Source organism: Prionailurus bengalensis, chromosome D3 (assembly GCF_016509475.1).
Source record: "Prionailurus bengalensis isolate Pbe53 chromosome D3, Fcat_Pben_1.1_paternal_pri, whole genome shotgun sequence".
NCBI classification, from domain to species: domain Eukaryota; kingdom Metazoa; phylum Chordata; class Mammalia; order Carnivora; family Felidae; genus Prionailurus; species Prionailurus bengalensis.
In genome coordinates, this window is record NC_057356.1 from 69,006,024 (window position 1) to 69,026,107 (window position 20,084).

The window sequence follows — 20,084 nt, forward strand, 5'->3', positions numbered from 1 at the left end:
TAAGTATAAAATACTCAATTCTGAAGACTTAATACAAAAGTAAAAAATTTTTTGCCAATTTTTAAATACTGATTACATGTTGACATTATAATATTTTGGACACATTATATTAAAGTGTATTGTTAAGATAAGCTTCACCTGTTTGTTTTTACTTTTTCAATATGACTACCAGACATTTTTAAATCACATATGTGGTTTGCATCTATGGCTCACGTTTGTATCAGACACAGCTGCTCTAGAACATCAAGAGAATCAACTGACACACTATCAGAACGAACAGATTTTGGTACAGTCTAGAACTAAAAGAGTGACATATAAAAAATCAAAAACCTGCCTATACGTGAGCAACAAACAATTACAAAGTCCAATCACCACAGCAACAAACAATCTTCAAGAATCAATAAAATCGTTTTTTTTTTTTTTAATTTTTTTTTTCAACGTTTATTTTATTTTTGGGACAGAGAGAGACAGAGCATGAACGGGGGAGGGGCAGAGAGAGAGGGAGACACAGAATCGGAAACAGGCTCCAGGCTCTGAGCCATCAGCCCAGAGCCCGACGCGGGGCTCGAACTCGCGGACCGCGAGATCGTGACCTGGCTGAAGTCGGACGCTTAACCGACTGCGCCACCCAGGCGCCCCAAGAATCAATAAAATCTTTAAACATCAACACAAAAGAGGGGCACCTGGGTGGCTCAGTTGATGAAGTGTCCAACTCTAACTCCAGTCATGATCTCCCGGTTCAAAAGTTAGAGCCCCGCATCAGTCTCTGCACTGATGGCTCAGAGCCTGGAGCCTGCTTCAGATTCTGTGTCTCCCTCTCTCTCTCTCTGCCCCTCCCCTGCTCGTGCTCTCTCAAAAATAAATAAACATTTAAAAATTTTTTTAAAAAGAATCAACAGAAATGTGTAATACCTTCGGGCAGATAACCACAGACCTTGAGACTTAAGGCCGTATAAGATCTAAATTAATACAGAGGTACAGTAGATTTCTAGATTAAAAGGCAATACTGCAAAACTACCCGTAAATTAATCTAAACTTCAGGATAATCACTACCAAAATACCAAGAGGAATTTGTGTAATATTTTGTAATACAGTGCAAAAGAAATATTGCTGAGGAGGAATGTTCCTGGTTAAACAGCAAAATTTTTATAAAGCTAAGGTCATTTAAAAGTGTGATACTGGCAGTAGACAAATTAGCTGGATGGACCAGAAATGAGTTCAAGTTCAGCAACAGAACCACATATATTTGAGAATGAACCTTATGATACAGGTAGTATTCCAAATGAGTAAAGACAAAACTCTAGAAATGTCTTCGGGACAACAGAATTTAATCATTCTCCCAGTATTTAATTATAAAAGTACCTGAATGAACCTTGAGTTCAAAAAGCCTTTCTGTTATGCAAGAAACAAAATTCAAAAAGATACAAAGAACAGTAGCGCCTGGGTGGCTCAGTAGGTTAAGCATCCAACTCTTGATTTTGGCTCAGGTCATGATCTTACAGTACGTGAGGCAGAGCCCCGTGTCAGGCTCTGCACTTACAAACATGCTGATTCGAAGGGGCACGTGCACCCCAATATTTATAGCAGCGCTATTAACAATAGCCAAATCACAGAACGAGCCCAAATGTCCATCAACTGATGAATGGATTAAGAAGATGTAGTATATGTGTGTGTGTACATGTACACACACACACACACACACACACACACACACACACACGATGGAATACTACTTGGTGATGAAAAAGAATGAAATCTCGCTATTTGCAACAACATGGATGGAACTGGAGGGAATTATATTAAGCGAAATAAGTCAGTCAGAAAAAGACCTATCATATGATTTTACTCATATGTGGAATTTGAGAAACTTAACAGATGATCGTGGGGGAAGGGAAGGAAAATTAAGATAAAAACAGAAAGGGAGGCAAACCATAAGAGACTCTTAAACACAAAGAACTGAGGGTTGATGAGGGTGGGGAGTGGGGTAAACGGGTGATGGGCATTGAGGCGGGCACTTGTTGGGATGAGCGCTGGGTGTTACATGTAAGTGACGAATCACTGGGTTTTACTCCTGAAGCCAAAATTACACTGCATGTTAAATAACTTGAGAAATAAATAAATGTGCTGATGGCTCAGAGCCTGGAGCCTGCTTCAGATTTTGTGTCTCCTTCTCGCTCTGTTCCTCCCCTGCTCGTGCTCTCTCTCTCTCAAAAATAAAGATTAAAAAAAATTTTTTTTAAAAGCCAACAAAACAGACCGCCAGAGACCTCACAGGCATAGTCTATATGTAGAATACAGAAAAACCTTATCAATACATCATTAAGTGGAAGTGCAAATCACAAAACAGTATATACACACACAACATGCCCCACTTGTGTTTAAAAAATTAGAAATGTACATCTTTCTGCATGTAAAAGCACCTACAGGTGCCTGGCAGGGTGCCCTTTGGACAGAAATTCTCTCTGATCATAGAGGAGAGTAGGAGTGAAGGTGGCCTGAAGGAGTTTCTTATTTCGTTCAGTTTATTCCCGACTCTCGTACGACATGGACATATCAATATTCAAGCATAACTTTCAATTAAAAACATTTATGAAAGAAGTGAAGGAAGGGAGAAAATTCCTGGTCACCAACCCCACAAGATATGAGGCAATATGCACCTGGGCTAGGGGATACAGCCCGATGATCTTTATTTTTAAAAAGCACCTCCTGACAGTTTTGGAGGGATAAACACCAACACGTTAACACTGATCAGATCTAGGATGGTGGCAATGGTCGTGATATTTTAGTCTTTGTACTCATCTAGGTTTTTATTTTGATTACCTGTTATAACGAGCAGATGACATTTTTAACGAACACCTCTGTTAAAGAAATTAAATGCTCTGGTAAAGAAATGTTAAATGGATGGCAAATAAACAAAACTGGGAAATGTCATTTTCCCAGAACTAACACAGGTAGATACTTTTCACTTCCTTTTTATAAACCGTCAACAGTTCAGTGTGACCATCTGTTCACTTCTAATATTTTACATTTTTGAGTAAACACACGATATAAAACTACCGCATGGATCCCTATCAGTATATCACTTCTTACATAATTGTGGTCCTGCAAATCTCAAACATTTTCTATGATTCACTGGAATGACTTTTCTATTCCAGTGGGGGTATTCCTGCCCACGTTTTGGAGGTCCCCAAAGGAACATGCAGGGACGCTCAGCATGCACAGAACGCCCAGTACGAACCCCCAGTGTAGGCACAAGCAAACTTGAGGCCCAGGAAGAGAAATTACTCAAAGGATGTTTTTTTTAACGTAGGAAAGATCTTAAGATGATTGACAAAGACCGTAAAATTTCTGTCTAGCACTGTGCTCCCTGCTTTGCATTAGGAAAACTTAGATATTTGAATAAAAAATATCAACTAATAATTCATCATTACACATCACAAACTTACGCTGATTCAAAGCAATGTTCATGTGAACAGTTGCGGAATGTGAAACATTTCATAAGAGATTCAGAATCGTTTAAGAAAGCGCAACCAGCAGCCAAACATTATTTGCTTTGGGACTGACTTGTTGTTTATCTTAACATTATAAAAAGCTTCCAGTCACTTCCTTCCACTCAGAGTATGCCTCGGGACCGTGTACCCCTGCCTCCACCGCTGTGTGTTCCAGGATCTCAGGCAAAGAAAAACCCAATCAGGAAGTTCAATCTGCAAGAAAAATAATCACCGAGCGCTCTCCCAGGTAAAAGATAAGTGGGGTTTTTTGTTTTGTTTTGTTTTTCTGTTTGTTTGTTTTGCAGATTCTCTTCACAGCTGCGCATCTTTGCGACTAGAAGAAGTAAGAGCTGACCGCCCCTGGAACAAATTTCACAAACGTCTCACGGCACAACTCCACTCTTATTTTTTTGCCCCTTTCGGGTTTTCCCAAAGGGGGCTGAGAAGCTGCGTGCAACGTCAGACACACTAAGTTTTTATTAAGAAGCTAGTGCAGCCCCGCCTGCCCTCACCACACACATCCCTCCTCCCTGCCCTGGCAAATATCACTGCAGGGCGGCCTTTCCTTATAGGGAGAAGGGAGGCTGCCTGCCACTGCCTACATTGTAGTTTAAACTGGCCCATGATGTTGGACCAGAATTCTTCCAAAAGTTCATTTCTTTTTGCTGATCCAAGTCTCTGATCTGTGACCCAAGAATCTTAGTGGAATTGCATTTTCCTGTTGGCAAACAAAATCTCTCTCCACCAGAAAAATAAGGGAAAGTTACAGTATGTTTCCTTCTGTTCTAAAAAAGCAAATTAAGGATGGTCTCCCAAGTTTTTTAATTGTATCCCTCACTCAGGTCTTCCAAATAAACTCTTAAAATAAGATGTATCTAACTAAAACTAGTAAGCACGGAAATAAACTAAAAGAACAAATCTGGTGTTGATGATTCAATCTTTTAAAAGTATGGACTCAAGATTATTTATCTGTTAACAATAAAAATGTGAGGGAGGGGACAGGTCTAATTACCAATATAACTGGTATGACAAAATTGTTGACTTTTTAAAGCTAAACTGAGTGTAAAAAATTAGATGTATGCCTCAGGTGTTGTCGATGCTAAGAGAGCATCACTGCGTCCTGCTCGGTGTGAGCCATTCTCTCCCACTGGGCACACAAACTAAAGTGGTTTCCCATAAGCCCTTCCACACTGAGCCCTTGGTTTTGCCGAAGTGTTAACAGAGAGGCAAAAGTTGAAAATGCGTTAAAATTCTGGCAAAGGGAGCAAAATGACTAGAATGGAAGAGATGTTACTATTCACAAAACACCTGTTCACTTACGATCATTACTTGATCAGGAAGCCATGTTTTAAGCATTTTATATTTAAAAAAAAAAACCCACTAGTTTCTTTCTTAAACACAGGCATTTGGTGTGCCTTAAAAAAATGGCTGAGTAGGGGTGCCTGGGTGGCTCAGTCGGTTGAGCATCCAGCTCTCGATTTTGGTTCAGGTCATAATCTCACAGTTCGTGGGATTGAGCCCCTCTGCGCTCCATGCTGACACAGTGGAGCCTGCTTGGAATTCTCTCTCCTTCTCTCTCTGTTCCTCCCCTGCTCGTGCTCTGTCTCTCTCTCAAAAATAAACAAACATGAAAAAAAAATTTTTTTTAACTGGCTGAATATGTTGGGTCATTATCACATTATAATTTTTTTAATTTAAAATAATGGTAAATAGGCTCCAGACTAGCACTTTCGGTAGAATGTCTGATTTTCATGAACGGATTATGGATGTAAAGTGGTGGACGTCTGCCTCACAGAACTATAGTGGAGGGCCAGTTGTTGGGGGTCCAACTACAAAGTCTCGACCTTGATGGAAATGCTCGATATCTTAATGACGGTGGTTTTTGCATAACTGCACATAATTGCTAAAATGAAACTAGACACAGCAAAAGCAACTTTTACTGTATATAAATTATATCTCAATAAACTTGACTCCACCTTACCCTCTCCAAAAACATGTTGGCACGGATGTGGAGCAAGTAGAACTCTCATTTACTGCAGTGAGACTGTAAACTGGGGCAAATCAATAATTTGGAAAACAGTTTACTTGTAACCAATATAAGTGAATGAGGCACAACTAGAACCCAGCGATTCCACTAATTATTTTATGAGTGGACCAACAAAATGTTTACATGTGTGCACAGACAGGTACACGAATGTACATAGCATTGTCTTAATAGCCAAAGGTTGGAAATATCAAATACATATTACAGTAGAATGGGTAAATGTGAGATCGTCTTAAAACGGAATACTACGTAATAAAAATGAACAAACTATGCGTCATGCAAAACCACAGATCAATTTTACAAGTAAGCAAAAGAAGGAAGACACAAAAGAATACATGGCATACGATCCCATTTATATAAATTTCAAAGCCAGACGAAACTACAGCACTAGATGTTGGGATAGTGGTTTCCTTTGCAGTTGGGAGGGGAGAGAGGTCAGGTGAGTGTGTGAGAGGAGTTTTGGGGTGCTAGAATTACTTGATCTGACTGACCAGCAGTTACATACATGTCCATTCACTCTATCATAATGAATTGAACTACACTTCATCGGTGTATTTTTCTGTATGTTACCACTAAGAATAAAAATGTTAACTACTACAAAAACAAAACAAAACAAAACAAAGTATGCATCCTTTTTTGTAAGATGATGATGGTAAGCATATCCCACAGTGCTCAAAGTGGTTGTCTTTGTTTACTGGAACTAAAAGTGATTTGTTTTCCTCATTAGAATGCTTTGATTTCTAAACTGAGCATGTAGTGAAAGAAATCCTAAAATCCGCAAAAAGTTCATGGGGTATCCTTAGAACAATACTTCTTAAAAGAAATATATTCGGGGCGCCTGGGTGGCGCAGTCGGTTAAGCGTCCGACTTCAGCCAGGTCACGATCTCGCGGTCCGTGAGTTCGAGCCCCGCGTCAGGCTCTGGGCTGATGGCTCGGAGCCTGGAGCCTGTTTCCGATTCTGTGTCTCCCTCTCTCTCTGCCCCTCCCCCGTTCATGCTCTGTCTCTGTCTGTCCCAAAAATAAATAAAAACGTTGAAAAAAAAAAATTAAAAAAAAAAAAAGAAATATATTCAAATATTGGATTAATGAGGAAAAAATCATACTTGATGTTCTATCTTTATTAAAGGGCATAGTCATCAAGTGACTATCTCTGTAACCAAATTTATGTTAAGAAAACATGATCCCTAGCAATTATTTTTTCATTTTAAAATGAACATAAAAGAGCAACGTACACAATCTTGAACTACATCCAGTCATACTATAATACTAGGTGATGGGGGGGGGGGTCACTAATAGTTTCGCTTTATTACATGTGTTTACATTTAAAGCCCTCTTAGAATATCTGGTGACTGCTAGTTCCTAAAACAATTTTGAGTCAAATTCAGTTTTCCTAAGACAAAACAACATGATATTACTACCCCATCCTGTATCCCAGAAGGAATACTTTGACCATCACAAAAAGAAAGAGAGAGAGAGAGAGAGAGAATATCCCAAGCAGGCTCTGTACTGTCAGCGCAAAGCCCAATGCAGGGCTCAATCCCATCAGCCACGAGATCATGACCTGAGCCGAAATCAAAAGTCAGACACTTAACTGACTGAGCCACCCAAGCGCCTCAAATTTACTTTTTAGGTAAAAATATTCATATGAAATTCTTTACCTTCTCCAAATAAAAATCAAGGTTAAAGTCTGAATTATGCATGAGATTTTGTCAGAAACTACCTAGATTAACTGTAGGATCAATCCTCAAAAAACACAGGAAATAAACAGTATCAGTAACCAAAGAGAATCCACTTGGAATCTACCAATAAGTTTCTACCCAGTAAAATCTTAGACTGATTACTCACATTAGCATTCAACTTCCACTTGTGAAGGAGTAAATATAAATCAAATAAGTGCAGATGTAATAAACAATATAGATTTATTCCTACCTTCGGTAGCCACCATTTTTTCCATGTAGGTCTCCAAGTGTTACTTTTCTGGGAATTATAAACTGAGAATCTGTTACTACTCCCTGGTTGAAAATGACATTGATGGAAAGACGGAAGGAGTTTCTTCTCAAAACTCTGATCATTTCAATTTTAAAATGAAGTTTTAGGGGCGCCTGGGTGGCTCAGTCGGTTAAATGCCTGACTTCGGCTCAGGTCATGATCTCATGGTTCAGGAGTTTGAGGCCTGCATCAGGCTCTGTGCTGACAGCTCAGAGCCTGGAGCCTGCTTCACATTCTGTGTCTCCCCCTCTCTCTGCCCATCTCCCACTCACACTCTCTCTCTCTCCCTCTTTCTCATATAAAAACATTTAAAAAATTTAAAAACTAAAATGAATTTTTAAATGCCTTAAAGACATCTACCATCAAAGAATAGGATGGGAACTTGGAAGGCACTAGGAAACTAGAATCTTTAAAATGAGGACATCCATCCATAAATATTTGGAATATTAAATTCATTTAATTCACGAATCCAATAGGTTCCCAAGATGTAAATGCTCAGCAAGGGGCATCTGGGTGGCTCAGCCGGTTAAGCATTCAACTTCGGCTCAGGTCACGATCTTGCAGTTCGTGGGTTTGAGCCCCATGTCGGGCTCTGTGCTGACAGCTTGGAGCCTGGAGCCTGCTTCAGATTCTGTGTCTCCCTCCCTCTCTGCCCCTCCCCCATCCGCGCTCTGTCTCTCTCTGCCTTTCAAAAATGAATAAATGTTAAAAAAAAATAAATTAAAAAGTGAAATGGCTATAAATATCTACGGTTCCTTGAGATATTATATAATGACACTGTGAAACCATCGTGATTAGCAAGACATTGAAACACTCATCAGGATGCTTATTAATATTTTCTGTAATATCAAAAAGATTTTCTTCTTATTAATAAACACAATTTTAAATATGTTAATGGGGCGCCTGGGTGGTGCAGTCGGTTAAGCGTCCGACTTCAGCCAGGTCACGATCTCACGGTCCGTGAGTTCGAGCCCCGCGTCGGGCTCTGGGCTGATGGCTCAGAGCCTGGAGCCTGTTTCTGATACTGTGTCTCCCTCTCTCTCTGACCCTCCCCCGTTCATGCTCTGTCTCTCTCTGTCCCAAAAATAAATAAACGTTGGAAAAAAAAATATGTTAAAAAAATTTTTAATTGTATTCTTTGGAAGATGTCGATTTATAGATGTCTTATAATGTACATGACACATTAGTTTAACAATGCACTATATAATTTATGAATCAATTCACTTAAATTAGGGGGCTGCTATAAAAGCTTGTATCAATGGGGTGGATGATCAATAATGTTTGAAGACTACCATACTCCAGAAAGTGTTGAAGGCAGGGGATAACAGAAGACAAGGAATCTAAAGAGGAAGAAAAAAGCAGTTTTTGCCATTTAATGACGATCTCTACTAATTACCACATTAAAACCAAACCAAGCATTATTATCATTCACCCAATTTTACAGGCAGATTAAACTCAGAGAGCCTCAGTTCCTTAGCACCCAAGTTGCTCTCAGTCTAAAGCAAATACTCTCACCCACTGCCCACACTGCCTCTCTGGCTCCCAAACAATAAAGGCGGCCCCTGGTCTTAGCCGTGAATTACAAATTGAAATCCTAACATAGATCAGGTCTCCCGTACCTGGGATATAACAGGCCTAAATTCGATCGATTTGGTACCAGGAACAGCATTCTGTGCTTCACAAATGAGTCTGTACCCCAATTATCTCGCCCGACTTCTCTCTCACTTTTCAACCTCATCCAGAGAACCCTATATATTTTCATTTTTTGTTTTTGCACGGATTGGGGTTTTTTTTTGTTCTTCAACCTTCTGCTTCTGTTCATCTTGGTAATGCATGTGTATTTTCTTGATTTCCCCCTAAGGAACCATCATCTCTCCTAGGCATTTTGCCCCTTTCTTATGGTGAATAAACATTTACCAAATTATCCTTTTTTTTTTTTTAACGTTTATTTTTGAGAGAAAGAGAGAAAGGGAGAGAGCACAAGCAGGGGAGGGGCAGAGAGAGGGGGAGACACAGAATCCGAAGCAGGCTCCAGGCTCCGAGCTGTCAGCCCAGAGCCTGACGCAGGGCTCGAACTCGAGAACAGCGAGATCATGACCTGAGTCGAAGTCGGACGCTCAGCTGACCGAGCCACCCAGGCGCCCCTTTCCAAATTCTCTCTCTAGCAAGTGTGCCCAGCTCCTTCAATGAATAAATTGATGGCACTACATTCAGGGTGCCCACAACCCTGAGAGAGGAGACGGGCAGGAATGTCATTCTAACACCATGTAGTGAGAGTGTTACACAGTCGCGTGGGAAGAAAGCGCTCACTCTGCCAGCGCGTTCCCAGGAGAGCCTCCCAAAGCTGCTTCCTGTGACCTGGGGTGTGCAGGTGAGTGACAGATCTGCATGCAGGTGGAGAGCAGGAAGGCATCTTCAGTGCACGGAACGCTATCACACAAAGCTGGTCAAGCACGGCCCTTCTGTGTTCCTAGCGCTTCAGTCGGCAATGTGGAGTGAGACAAGGCTGGAAAGAGAGGACAGGCTACGAGGGCGGGGGCCGCAGGACAGCGCTTCTCCAGGAATGCTCGACCCACTGCCCGATTCTGAAGGGCCCCAGGCGGGCCAAGAATTCAAGTCTTTTCTGATGTTCACACAAAAGAATGACAATTATCCCATATTCATTTTCAGGTGTACCTACGGTTAATACTGACCCATTACGAATGTACTAAATCAGTTATGGGATCCCGTAATTGGCTTTCATAAACTAGAAAAAAGATCGCCAGAGCTTACAGGAAATCCCAAGTCTTCTTTCCAGTAGCTGCTATGCAATGCCTGTTTGTGCTACCAAGCTCCTTATGCCCGGACAAGCGATGTGCACCCAGGCACGCACGACAGGCGTTTGCCATTCCTGCGCTCCCCGTTTTGTTTTGAATTGGTCATGGCCTTGAGTGATGCACTTTAACCTTTCTGAGTTATAAATTTGTTACACTGGCTTCCAAATGACCAATTAAGATGGTTGCGGGCTCTCTGGTTAACCCTCCAGAACACAGTGACGCACAACTGGGAAGACCACCCCGCCACCAAGGCACGCTTCCCCGCGCCGGGCCACAGCCACCCAGCGGGACGCAACGGAGGCTCACGGAGCTCTGAGTCCCTCAGATAAGACACCTCCTTCCGGGGCCGTGAGGCCAAAGCCTCACCAGGACAAACCGCCAAAAGCCACGACTGGAACTGATCACCCACCTTCCCCTAAAAGCTCGTCAGGACGAACTGCATTATGCCCTGCGTCCCTGTTTACCCAGAGCAGCAAAAAGGTCTGAAGCTCTATCACACCTGGGCTCCTCACCATATGGTTCGGCACGTCACTTAAATAGCTCTTGCCATCCAGATCCTTCTACTAGCCCTCTGGAACCCAGGTCTTTTGGCGGGGGGGGGAAGCCTCTACGCTTTCAAGTTCAATCTCTCTGAATGCCTCAGATATCACAGAAACCTGGGTGTCCCCTGAGGACAGTTCTTTCTCAGAAGACGTTTCAAGCGATGACTCACTTTTTCTCTCTCCACAGCCCATGTACCACAGACTCATTACCGCTTCCCAACTACCTCTCTCCACACATTCCCGCGACCTTCAGACATCCCATCAGTCCTTCTTGCTATAGTCATCTACAGACAACATTGTCACTTCTGCTCATCTTCCAGTAATGTGAGCACTGACCCCGTCTCTCTCTCGACACTACTCCGGTCCTCATTTTAAAAATTTCAACCTACTCTCAGTCAAGCCACCCAACAGTAAGCCTCAGAGGCCCTGATCTGCTGATTCACTTCCTCTATCCTACCTCAATGAGCCACTCCCATGGCCGCACCCCGCCTACAGGTTCTAACTGCACCACCACTACAGTTCTGAATTCCTGCATTCCCTGCTCTGGTTATTATCGCCCAGCTTTCCAGGTCACCTCCTCCATGGAATACCAGACTCAAACCGTTTTGGACCTGATCGGGTCTCCATCACTTTTTCAACGTCCGTCACCACCCCCATGCCCTTGCTTCCCTCCTCCCCCAGCTAGGTACTTTATTGTACCTATGTTATAACTCACACATTAGAAAACTTCCGTGAAAGAATCTCACAGAAGATTAAGTACAGCAGGAAAATTAGTGAACTAAAACATAAATCGGAAATTAGCCGAATGCCAAGAAGTAGAATTCTCAGAGAGAGAGAGATTGGAAGAACAGAACAAGAAGGTCCAATATATGAGTGACAGGAATTTCCGAAGAGAACCGCAGAGACATAATGCAACACAATAAAATTGCCGATCACACAAGCCACCAGAAAGGAGAGGTTTAAGGATCTCCATAACCACCCCTAGGTCAGATAACTAACAAGGTTAAATCCAGGTTTCAGGCTTTTTGCAATGTATCATATCACTAAAAGAGGAGAGAGAGAAACAGCCAGTGTGCTAAGAGACCCCATGAGGCTCAAATCACACATATGCCACTTCTCCAACTGGGATGCATGAACTCCTAGAGAGATGGTCCATGATGTGCTAGGAATAAGCACATCAGAAAGGTCAACAAATAAGGTCAGAAAACAGACATGCTACTTTTTCCTGAACTATTAATTTTACACAAAAGATTCCAAGGAAGTTAATTAAGTCCATGAACTGGCAAATAATTCCATCGTAACAGAAATGAAACAAGCACGGATATGCTCACGGAAGCAGTACTTAAACGTGCATTAATTGAGAAGATAAAATATAAAACCTGGGCGTGGGCCAAGCAGCTTCCGACAAACTCCTCCATCCTTAAGGTTATGTACTCACTTGCCTCAGCTATTGTAACTAGGCTAAAAAAAGCACTATTAATAGCTCTGGTTGCTATCTCATCAATGCGTGAATTACTACGATTGGCAGAATTCGAGATCTGCTTAACAACAACAAAAGATTCTTTCTGTAACTGTTTTTGTTCTTTCTTTTGCTCTGCACTTACACGCTGCAGTTTGTGTAGAATATAGCAAAAATGCTGGGAGACTGAGGACAAAAAGTGGTACGCAGAGAGGGAGAGATACAGGGCTCCGCCTCATCCCACGGTTTTCTGGTCACTGTGAAGTTCTGATGAGAAACCCTACAAACCACCCATCCTAGAAGCCTAATTTATTATACTACTGCCTTGTCTGCATCCACTATATATCACCACCCAGGGGTAAGTCAGGATCGGGTAAATTACAAGTAACAGACCCGTGTAATAATGGCTTCAATAAAAGTCCCAAAGTAGTTGCATTTTGCTCTGTGATGTTCTCTTGTGGCTCTACTATGTATAGTCTGCATTCCTAAGTGTCACGCATGGTCCGATATGGCTACACCAGCCCCAGCCATCACATTTTCATTCAAGTCAGCAGGACAGAGGTAAGTACACGCATTCCCTTTAAGAACTCTACCTGTTGGGGTGCCTGGGTAGCTCGGTCGCTTAAGTGTCCCACCCTTGACTTGGGCTCACAGGGTCACAGTTCGTGAGTTCGAGCCCCACATCGGGCTCCATGCTGATGGTACTGAGCCTGCTGGGGATTCTCTCTCTCTCCTCTCTGCCTCTCTCTCTCTCAAAATAAATAAATAAACTTAAAAAAAAAAAGAACTCTACCTGCAAGTTTGCCCATATCACTTCTGCTTACATTCCCTTGGCCAGAATGCAGACTATATATGGTTGCAAAAGGTTCTGAGAAATGTGATCTATTCTCGGCATCCGTGTAGTCCGCTGATATGGGGGAAGAGACAAACTAGCAGTCAGTGTCATACCATATTCGAATAAATCCTTTGCAATACCCCCTAAACATGCCCCTTCCATCTGAGATGATGGAACAGCTAGTGTGCTGAACATACCCTGCCTTTCTGAGCCCTTTCTGTAACTCAGCTCAGGGGAAACAAGTGTGTCCAGATAACCAGTGAGCTTTATGAACAACTTGAGAACTGGCAGGAACACTGGTACACTTAACCAAGACATCCTTTTTGTTGTTGTTAATATAAGCAACAGGAAGCCTCAAAGCACGTGCTATTAATCATACCACAAAAGAAAAGGGTTAATAACTTCAGCTACTACACAGCAAGCATTTGCCTGCTTCCTGATTTGACCAAGTCAGCTATGAAATTAACGAAAGTAACAGCTTGGATTTAAGCCACACCTTTCCTCACTGGAATTCAAACTTTGCAAGTATATAGTAATGCTATTTTATTTTCATAATGTACCCTAACGACAAAATAAAACCTGGTATTTATTGGCACATCTTAAATCTCTCCTGCTTTAACATCTAATTTGCTATATGCAAATATATACGTACACAAGGATAAGAACTGAAAAAGAATGAGAAAAAATGGCAACAGCTGATTTGTCACACCGTGGTAGAATTATAGCTTATCTGTTTAAATATTCATTACTTCTAACGCTCTTTGTGCTGTAATGTTTTAAACATTTTTATAAACACACACAGGAATATACATATTACACACATACAGCACGGAGTATGGACAACAATAGATGGTACCAGGAAAACATCACTGGTTTTGAAGCTACACGTAATCTTAAAGTCCAGTCTTCCCACCTACCAGCTGTGTGACTTAATGAAAATTACATAACGTCTGTAGACTAAGGATCACACTAGTACCATTTAATGTCTGTTGCTCTCATTTCCACCCTGCTCTCACCTATGATCAGTAATGCAGGGGGCCAAAACCCGCAAACTCTTATTTTCCAAACTCCTTTGCCTGCTGGCTTCAGATTAGAGCAGACAATGAGACTGGAAGTGGACAAGAACAGAGAAGGCAGTTTTCTTTCTGCTTCCGGTCGGCTCTCTAGCAGATGCAACCATGGTTCCACAGGCTTCCTGCTCGGGTAGGAAGGCTCCAAGGGTAGTGGAGCAAACTGGGGCCGTCTCAAAATCAAACGGATCTCAGAACATAAACAATAGATGGACCCACAAACTGTTATTTACCCAAACAGCACCATCTCTTAAGCGGTATAAATATGTAAATGGGCAGAATTGTTTTTACTTTTAGAAATATTCCTGGAAAGCTTTATACTTTAGAATAACTACTGTTGAAAAGACCTCCTCTCTTAAAGTTGGTATCTGTCAGTCTCTCTATACTTTCTAAGATAAACAAGCCGGGGGGTAAGAATTGACCAATATTACCAAGGCACAGAAATATTATTAGGAAGAGTTTTAAAAAGACGAATTTAAAATGTTCCAACCCTTACCCTCAATCCATAGCATCGGGAGCCACTGGAAGCATAATATGTCAGACTATGAAAATATGTGACTCAGCAGCTTATGAAATTTTTAATTGCAAAATGATCTCAACTTGGCTTGCTTTTGCACCAAATGGCCTGGAAAACAGTACTGATAGCTAGCCAGGCTTCCAATTTGACAAAGTTATGGCCAGGGATGCTAAGGAGGTTGCTGCTGGATCTGTGTATCATCCTTTTCAATCATCTAGAAAAGGGGAGGCAATAGCCTTAATTTTGTCAGCAGAAAGGCTGAGGGAACACGAAACACGAAAGACAAAAATAAACGGTGTTTGGAAAAGTGGAGAAAGTGACACAGATGGGAGGGGGGAAAGATGAGGACGATAAAGGGTAAATGGCATTTGCTTTCAGCACTTATCATGTTCTAAACACTTACTCACTACTTGTCATATATATGTTATTTAAATGTAACAGAAGCCCACAGGGTAAATGATGTTCTAGCTTCTATTTTTAAACTGAGGGAATTAGGGTTCGATGAAGTTTAAGTGACTTAATCAAAGTGACACAACTAGCAGAAGGCAGGGCCCAGTTTCTAGCTCAGATCTGATGCCAAAAGCTTCCAACTCACCATCCCGCTGGGGAAGATTTCTAGCTGCTTCTCCCTCCCTTTCTTTCGCCTGGCCTCTGTCAAGTATGGGACCTCTATGGCCTTGTGGAAGTGAATCTGGAGACTCCCAAGCACCAATGAATTATACCTCCCTTTCTCTCCCCACTATTCATCCAACTGGATTCAATAAGCCTTTGAGGACCAGGGTCTGGCTCACAAAAGCAGAAAAACGAAAGATACTTACCATAATTCCGCAAGGAATCATCGTTCCATTTTTATAGACAGGGAAAGGCTTAGAGAGATACAAAACTTTCACAGGTTATAGAGATAATTAGATTACTTACGGGAAAGGGTTTAAACCCAGGTCTGGTCTACTTCCACATTCTTCAGAATCTTACCTAACAATTCTAAAAGGCTCAGGAGCAAAGATACAGCTTGTTAATGCACAAGCTGAAATTTACAACACCAACTCATCCTCACAGTGATTCTGTTCTTTTTACAACATTAAAAAAAAAAATTTTTTTTTAATGTTTGTTTATTTTTGAGAGAGAGACAGAGTGTGAGCGAGGGAGGGGCAGAGAGAGAGAGAGAGAGAGAGGGAGACACAGAAGCTGAAGCAGGCTCCAGGCTCCGAGCTGTCAGCACAGAGCCCCCGACACAGGGCTCGAACTCACAAACTGTGAGATCACGACCTGAGCCAAAGTTGGACGCTTAACCGACTGAGCCACCCAGGCATCCCCCAACATTTTATTATGAAATCTGTCAAACATACAGGAAAATTGAAAGGATTATATAGTGAATACCCATATACCCACCACCTCCATGTTACATGAACATTTTGCTACATTTGTGATAACATCCCTACCCATCTATGCATCCCTACCTTCACCCATCAGTGTAGCTTATTTTGTTAATGTATTTCAAAGCAAAGCTCCAGATACATTTTAAATGGGAGTCTTGAATAACTCAAAACACTAAACTTTGGAATATTATTTACTCATGAAAAAGGTGGTCCCAAACTATACCAACTATCCTTTAAGAACGTTTTTACTACCATTCACAAATTCTGTCAGCAAGTCGCCTTTGAATTTACTCCAATAGCCATGTTGAAATCAACATAAGTTAAAACAGCTGCTTCATAAAAGTTACACTCACTTGACTGTGATAGAATTTAACAGTTTTAAAGCAAATCCATTTTAATTGCTTCATATTTCAAGTAAGATTTGCCTTCCCAAAAAATGGAAATTCCCTAGCTTTAATATTCTTATTTTTTTTAACTCTTTAATATTTTAAAATTTCACAGTACTATAAATTCTGTCACAGAAGTCTTAGAAGCAGATCAAATCACTTCTAGCAAGCCTTGGAAACTTACTCCTAGGATCTCATTTGAAACTGACTGCTTTGGTATGGGAGAGGCTGCCACCGAGTCGGGACCCAACACCACATGCTGCCGACGCCCGCCTGCCCGAGGTGCACTCCCGATTCCTTCTGCTTCTAAGTCTAAGGTTATAGAGATAATTAGATATGGCAACTCTCAAGGATCAACTGATTCAGAATCTTCTTAAGGAAGACCATACCCCCCGGAATAAAATTACAGTCGTTGGGGTTGGTGCTGTTGGCATGGCTTGTGCCGTCAGTATCTTAATGAAGGACTTGGCAGGTGAACTTGCTCTTGTTGACGTCATGGAAGACAAACTGAAGGGAGAGATGATGGATCTCCAGCACGGCAGCCTATTCCTCAGAACACCAAAAACTCTCTGGCAAAGACTATAATGTGACTGCAAACTCCAAGCTGGTTATTATCACAGCTGGGGCACGTCAGCAGGAGGGAGAGAGCCGTCTTAATTTGCTCCAGTGCAATGTGACCAGCTTTAAGTTCATCATTCCTAATATTGTAAAATACAGCCCAAACTGCAAGTTGCTTGTTGTTTCCAATCCAGTGGGTGTCTTGACCTATGCGGCTTGGAAGATCAGCGGCTTTCCCAAAAACCGTGTTATTGGAAGTGGTTGCAATCTGGATTCACCGGTCCCGTTACCTAATGGGGGAAAGGCTGGGAGTTCACCCGGTAAGCTGCCATGGGTGGGTCCTTGGAGAGCATGGAGACTCCAGTGTGCCTGTATGGAGTGGAGTAAATGTTGCTGGTGTCTCCCTGAAGAATCTGCACCCTGACTCAGGCACTGATGCAGATAAGGAACCGTGGAAAGAGGTTCACAAACAGGTGGCTGACAGTGCCTATGAGGTGATCAAACTGAAAGGCTACACTTCCTGGGCCACTGGACTGTCTGGGGCAGATTTGGCAGAAAGTATAATGAAGAATCTTAGGCGGGTGCATCCGATTTCCACCATGATTAAGGGTCTCTATGGAACAAAAGATGATGTCTTCCTTAGTGTTCCTTGCATCTTGGGACAGAATGGAATCTCAGACGCTGTGAAGGTGACCCTGACTCCTGAGGAAGTGGCCCGTTTGAAGAAGAGTGCAGATACACTCTGGGGGATCCAAAAAGAGCTGCAGTTTTAGAGTCTTTTAATGTTGTACCACATCACCGTCTAGACTACAACGGGATTTTTACTTGGAGGTTGTGTATATCGTGTTCTGTTATTCAAGTAAAAACGTTAAAAATGGCCTAGGAAAAATGTCAGTTTCCTAAGTTACAAATAGGAATGGTTCACCAAGCCTTGCGGCTACATCCTGACGCTGGATGGTACCCATCTTGCGTCGTCCTAAGTCGGTTAACGTGAAACAGTTCCACTGCCTCAGAGACACCACCGCCCATAATGAATATGCTGCAGTTCGCTATTCAAACCAGATGTGTATTTACTGTGTGTTGTATGACTTACTTCTGGATCCTTCACCCAACATGCCTCGTGCAACTTTTGTTTTCTCCAGCCAATCCCATCCTGGGACCCAATGTTTAAATTCAGCATTGCATGTATTGTGCATAACTGCTCTAAAGGATCTTATTTTGTGTACTGTGTAAGTCAGAACATAGTGAACGTTGCCATATGATGTAAAAAGAAAGATCTACCTACAAACGATGCAACCAACTATCTTAAGTGTCACACCAAGCAACTAAAATATCAAATAAGCTTCGAACAGTGAAAAAAAAAAAGAAAAGAAAAGAAACTGACTGCTTTATTCTATAACCTTCCTGGTGAATACGAATGAATTTGCTTCCCAACTCTCTGTGACAGAAAAGAGGCCCCGATCTTCCCTTCACAACTATTAAGAAGGAAACGAGCACAGAGGGCTGGCACACTGACTTTCACGGCCATTTCAGGCACGGTGGTCAGCAAACTACAAGGATAATACGAGAGAAGCCAAAACTGTAGTTTGACACCATACTACTTCCAATGAATATCATTTAGGAAACACCTTTTAGAAAGTCTAAAACCGGAAATACTTTTTTGCAGAGAGCAATTAAAAGTGAAATCGCGGGGCGCCTGGGTGGCGCAGTCGGTTAAGCGTCCGACTTCAGCCAGGTCACGATCTCGCGGTCCGTGAGTTCGAGCCCCGCGTCGGGCTCTGGGCTGATGGCTCAGAGCCTGGAGCCTGTTTCCGATTCTGTGTCTCCCTCTCTCTCTGCCCCTCCCCCGTTCATGCTCTGTCTCTCTCTGTCCCCAAAATAAATAAACGTTGAAAAAAAAAAAAAAAAAGTGAAATCGCTCCTGTTCCCACCCTACAACTGCACACAGGCATTTGGATTGCGGATACTGACCTATCTACTCCATGTATCCCTGCAAGGAGCCACCACAAGGAACCAGCAAAATGAAATTAACTCTACTTTATAAGCCACAAAATTAGTTTCAGTCCTGAAAATAAAGGAGGGTGGAAAAAAAAAAAGCCATTCTTTCACCTGGTATATAAAATCTACCAAATCATTCCAAGTAAAAATGAACTGAGAATGTAATTATTGTTTATTTACAAAGCACTTCCTTTTCTTGAAAGTTCAAAGCGCTTTCATTGGAAATGTTTTCACAACTATGCCTGTTTCTGAGGGCCACATACTTTTTCTCTTACGGTAGTTTTTCTTTCTCGCAATGAGTCAGCCCAGAAAAAGCCAAAACTGAAGAGAAAAATAACCATCACATAAAATAAATTACAACCGCTGCATAGCATACCTGTCGTAACGGATTCAATAACTTTCTCAATAAAAGTAACCGGGAGAGATAGGAGTTTTAATCTTCAAATTCTACTTTATTAATTTCTCTACGACAGCATCCGCCTAAACACACAATCACAACTTTGGCCTTGCAATTTGGCTGGGACACCCACCACCGCAAGCAAAGGAAAAAAAAAACATTTTTGATGGCTCATTCAAATGGAAAAGCCATATATCAGAAGTTATTGTGTAAAACCTCAGTACTTTGACGGAAAGCGCAGTGTGGGAGAACACATTTAATTAGGGTTGGCTCTTCAAAACATTAAATACTCGGTTATAATCACATTACAGCTTTGTCTTATAAAGAGAAAACACAAGAAAGTTCAAGGTCAGTCCTTCCTTGCTTCAACTCTTTTTTTAGGCATCAGAGGCAAGTAAAAAGCTTGAAAATATAAGAAAAGACAAGGTCAAAGAAGTTAAGGATAGAACCAAAAGAAAACTAAATAACTGTTATGTTTTTCTTTCTCCCAATATTAAATATTCAGCATAATTAGTAATTCTTCCAGTGACTATCTGAAATTTCTATTATAAATGTGTATACTGGGGGCACCTGGGTGGCTCAATTGGTTAAGCAGCTGACTTCGG

General features: G+C 41.8%; 2 protein-coding genes across 5 annotated transcripts in view; one reads left to right on the plus strand and one right to left on the minus strand.

Annotated features, from left to right (window-relative positions):
- Nucleotides 1-20,084, minus strand: part of DYM (dymeclin) — a 359,762-nt gene that overhangs the window by 215,382 nt on the left and 124,296 nt on the right. The window lies entirely within an intron of this gene.
- On the plus strand, nucleotides 16,773-17,860 carry LOC122470756 (L-lactate dehydrogenase A chain-like). The gene is given in 3 exon segments (XM_043558778.1): nucleotides 16,773-17,089; nucleotides 17,091-17,360; nucleotides 17,362-17,860. Coding segments are annotated over 3 exon segments (993 nt in total). The 5' UTR covers nucleotides 16,773-16,862; the 3' UTR covers nucleotides 17,858-17,860.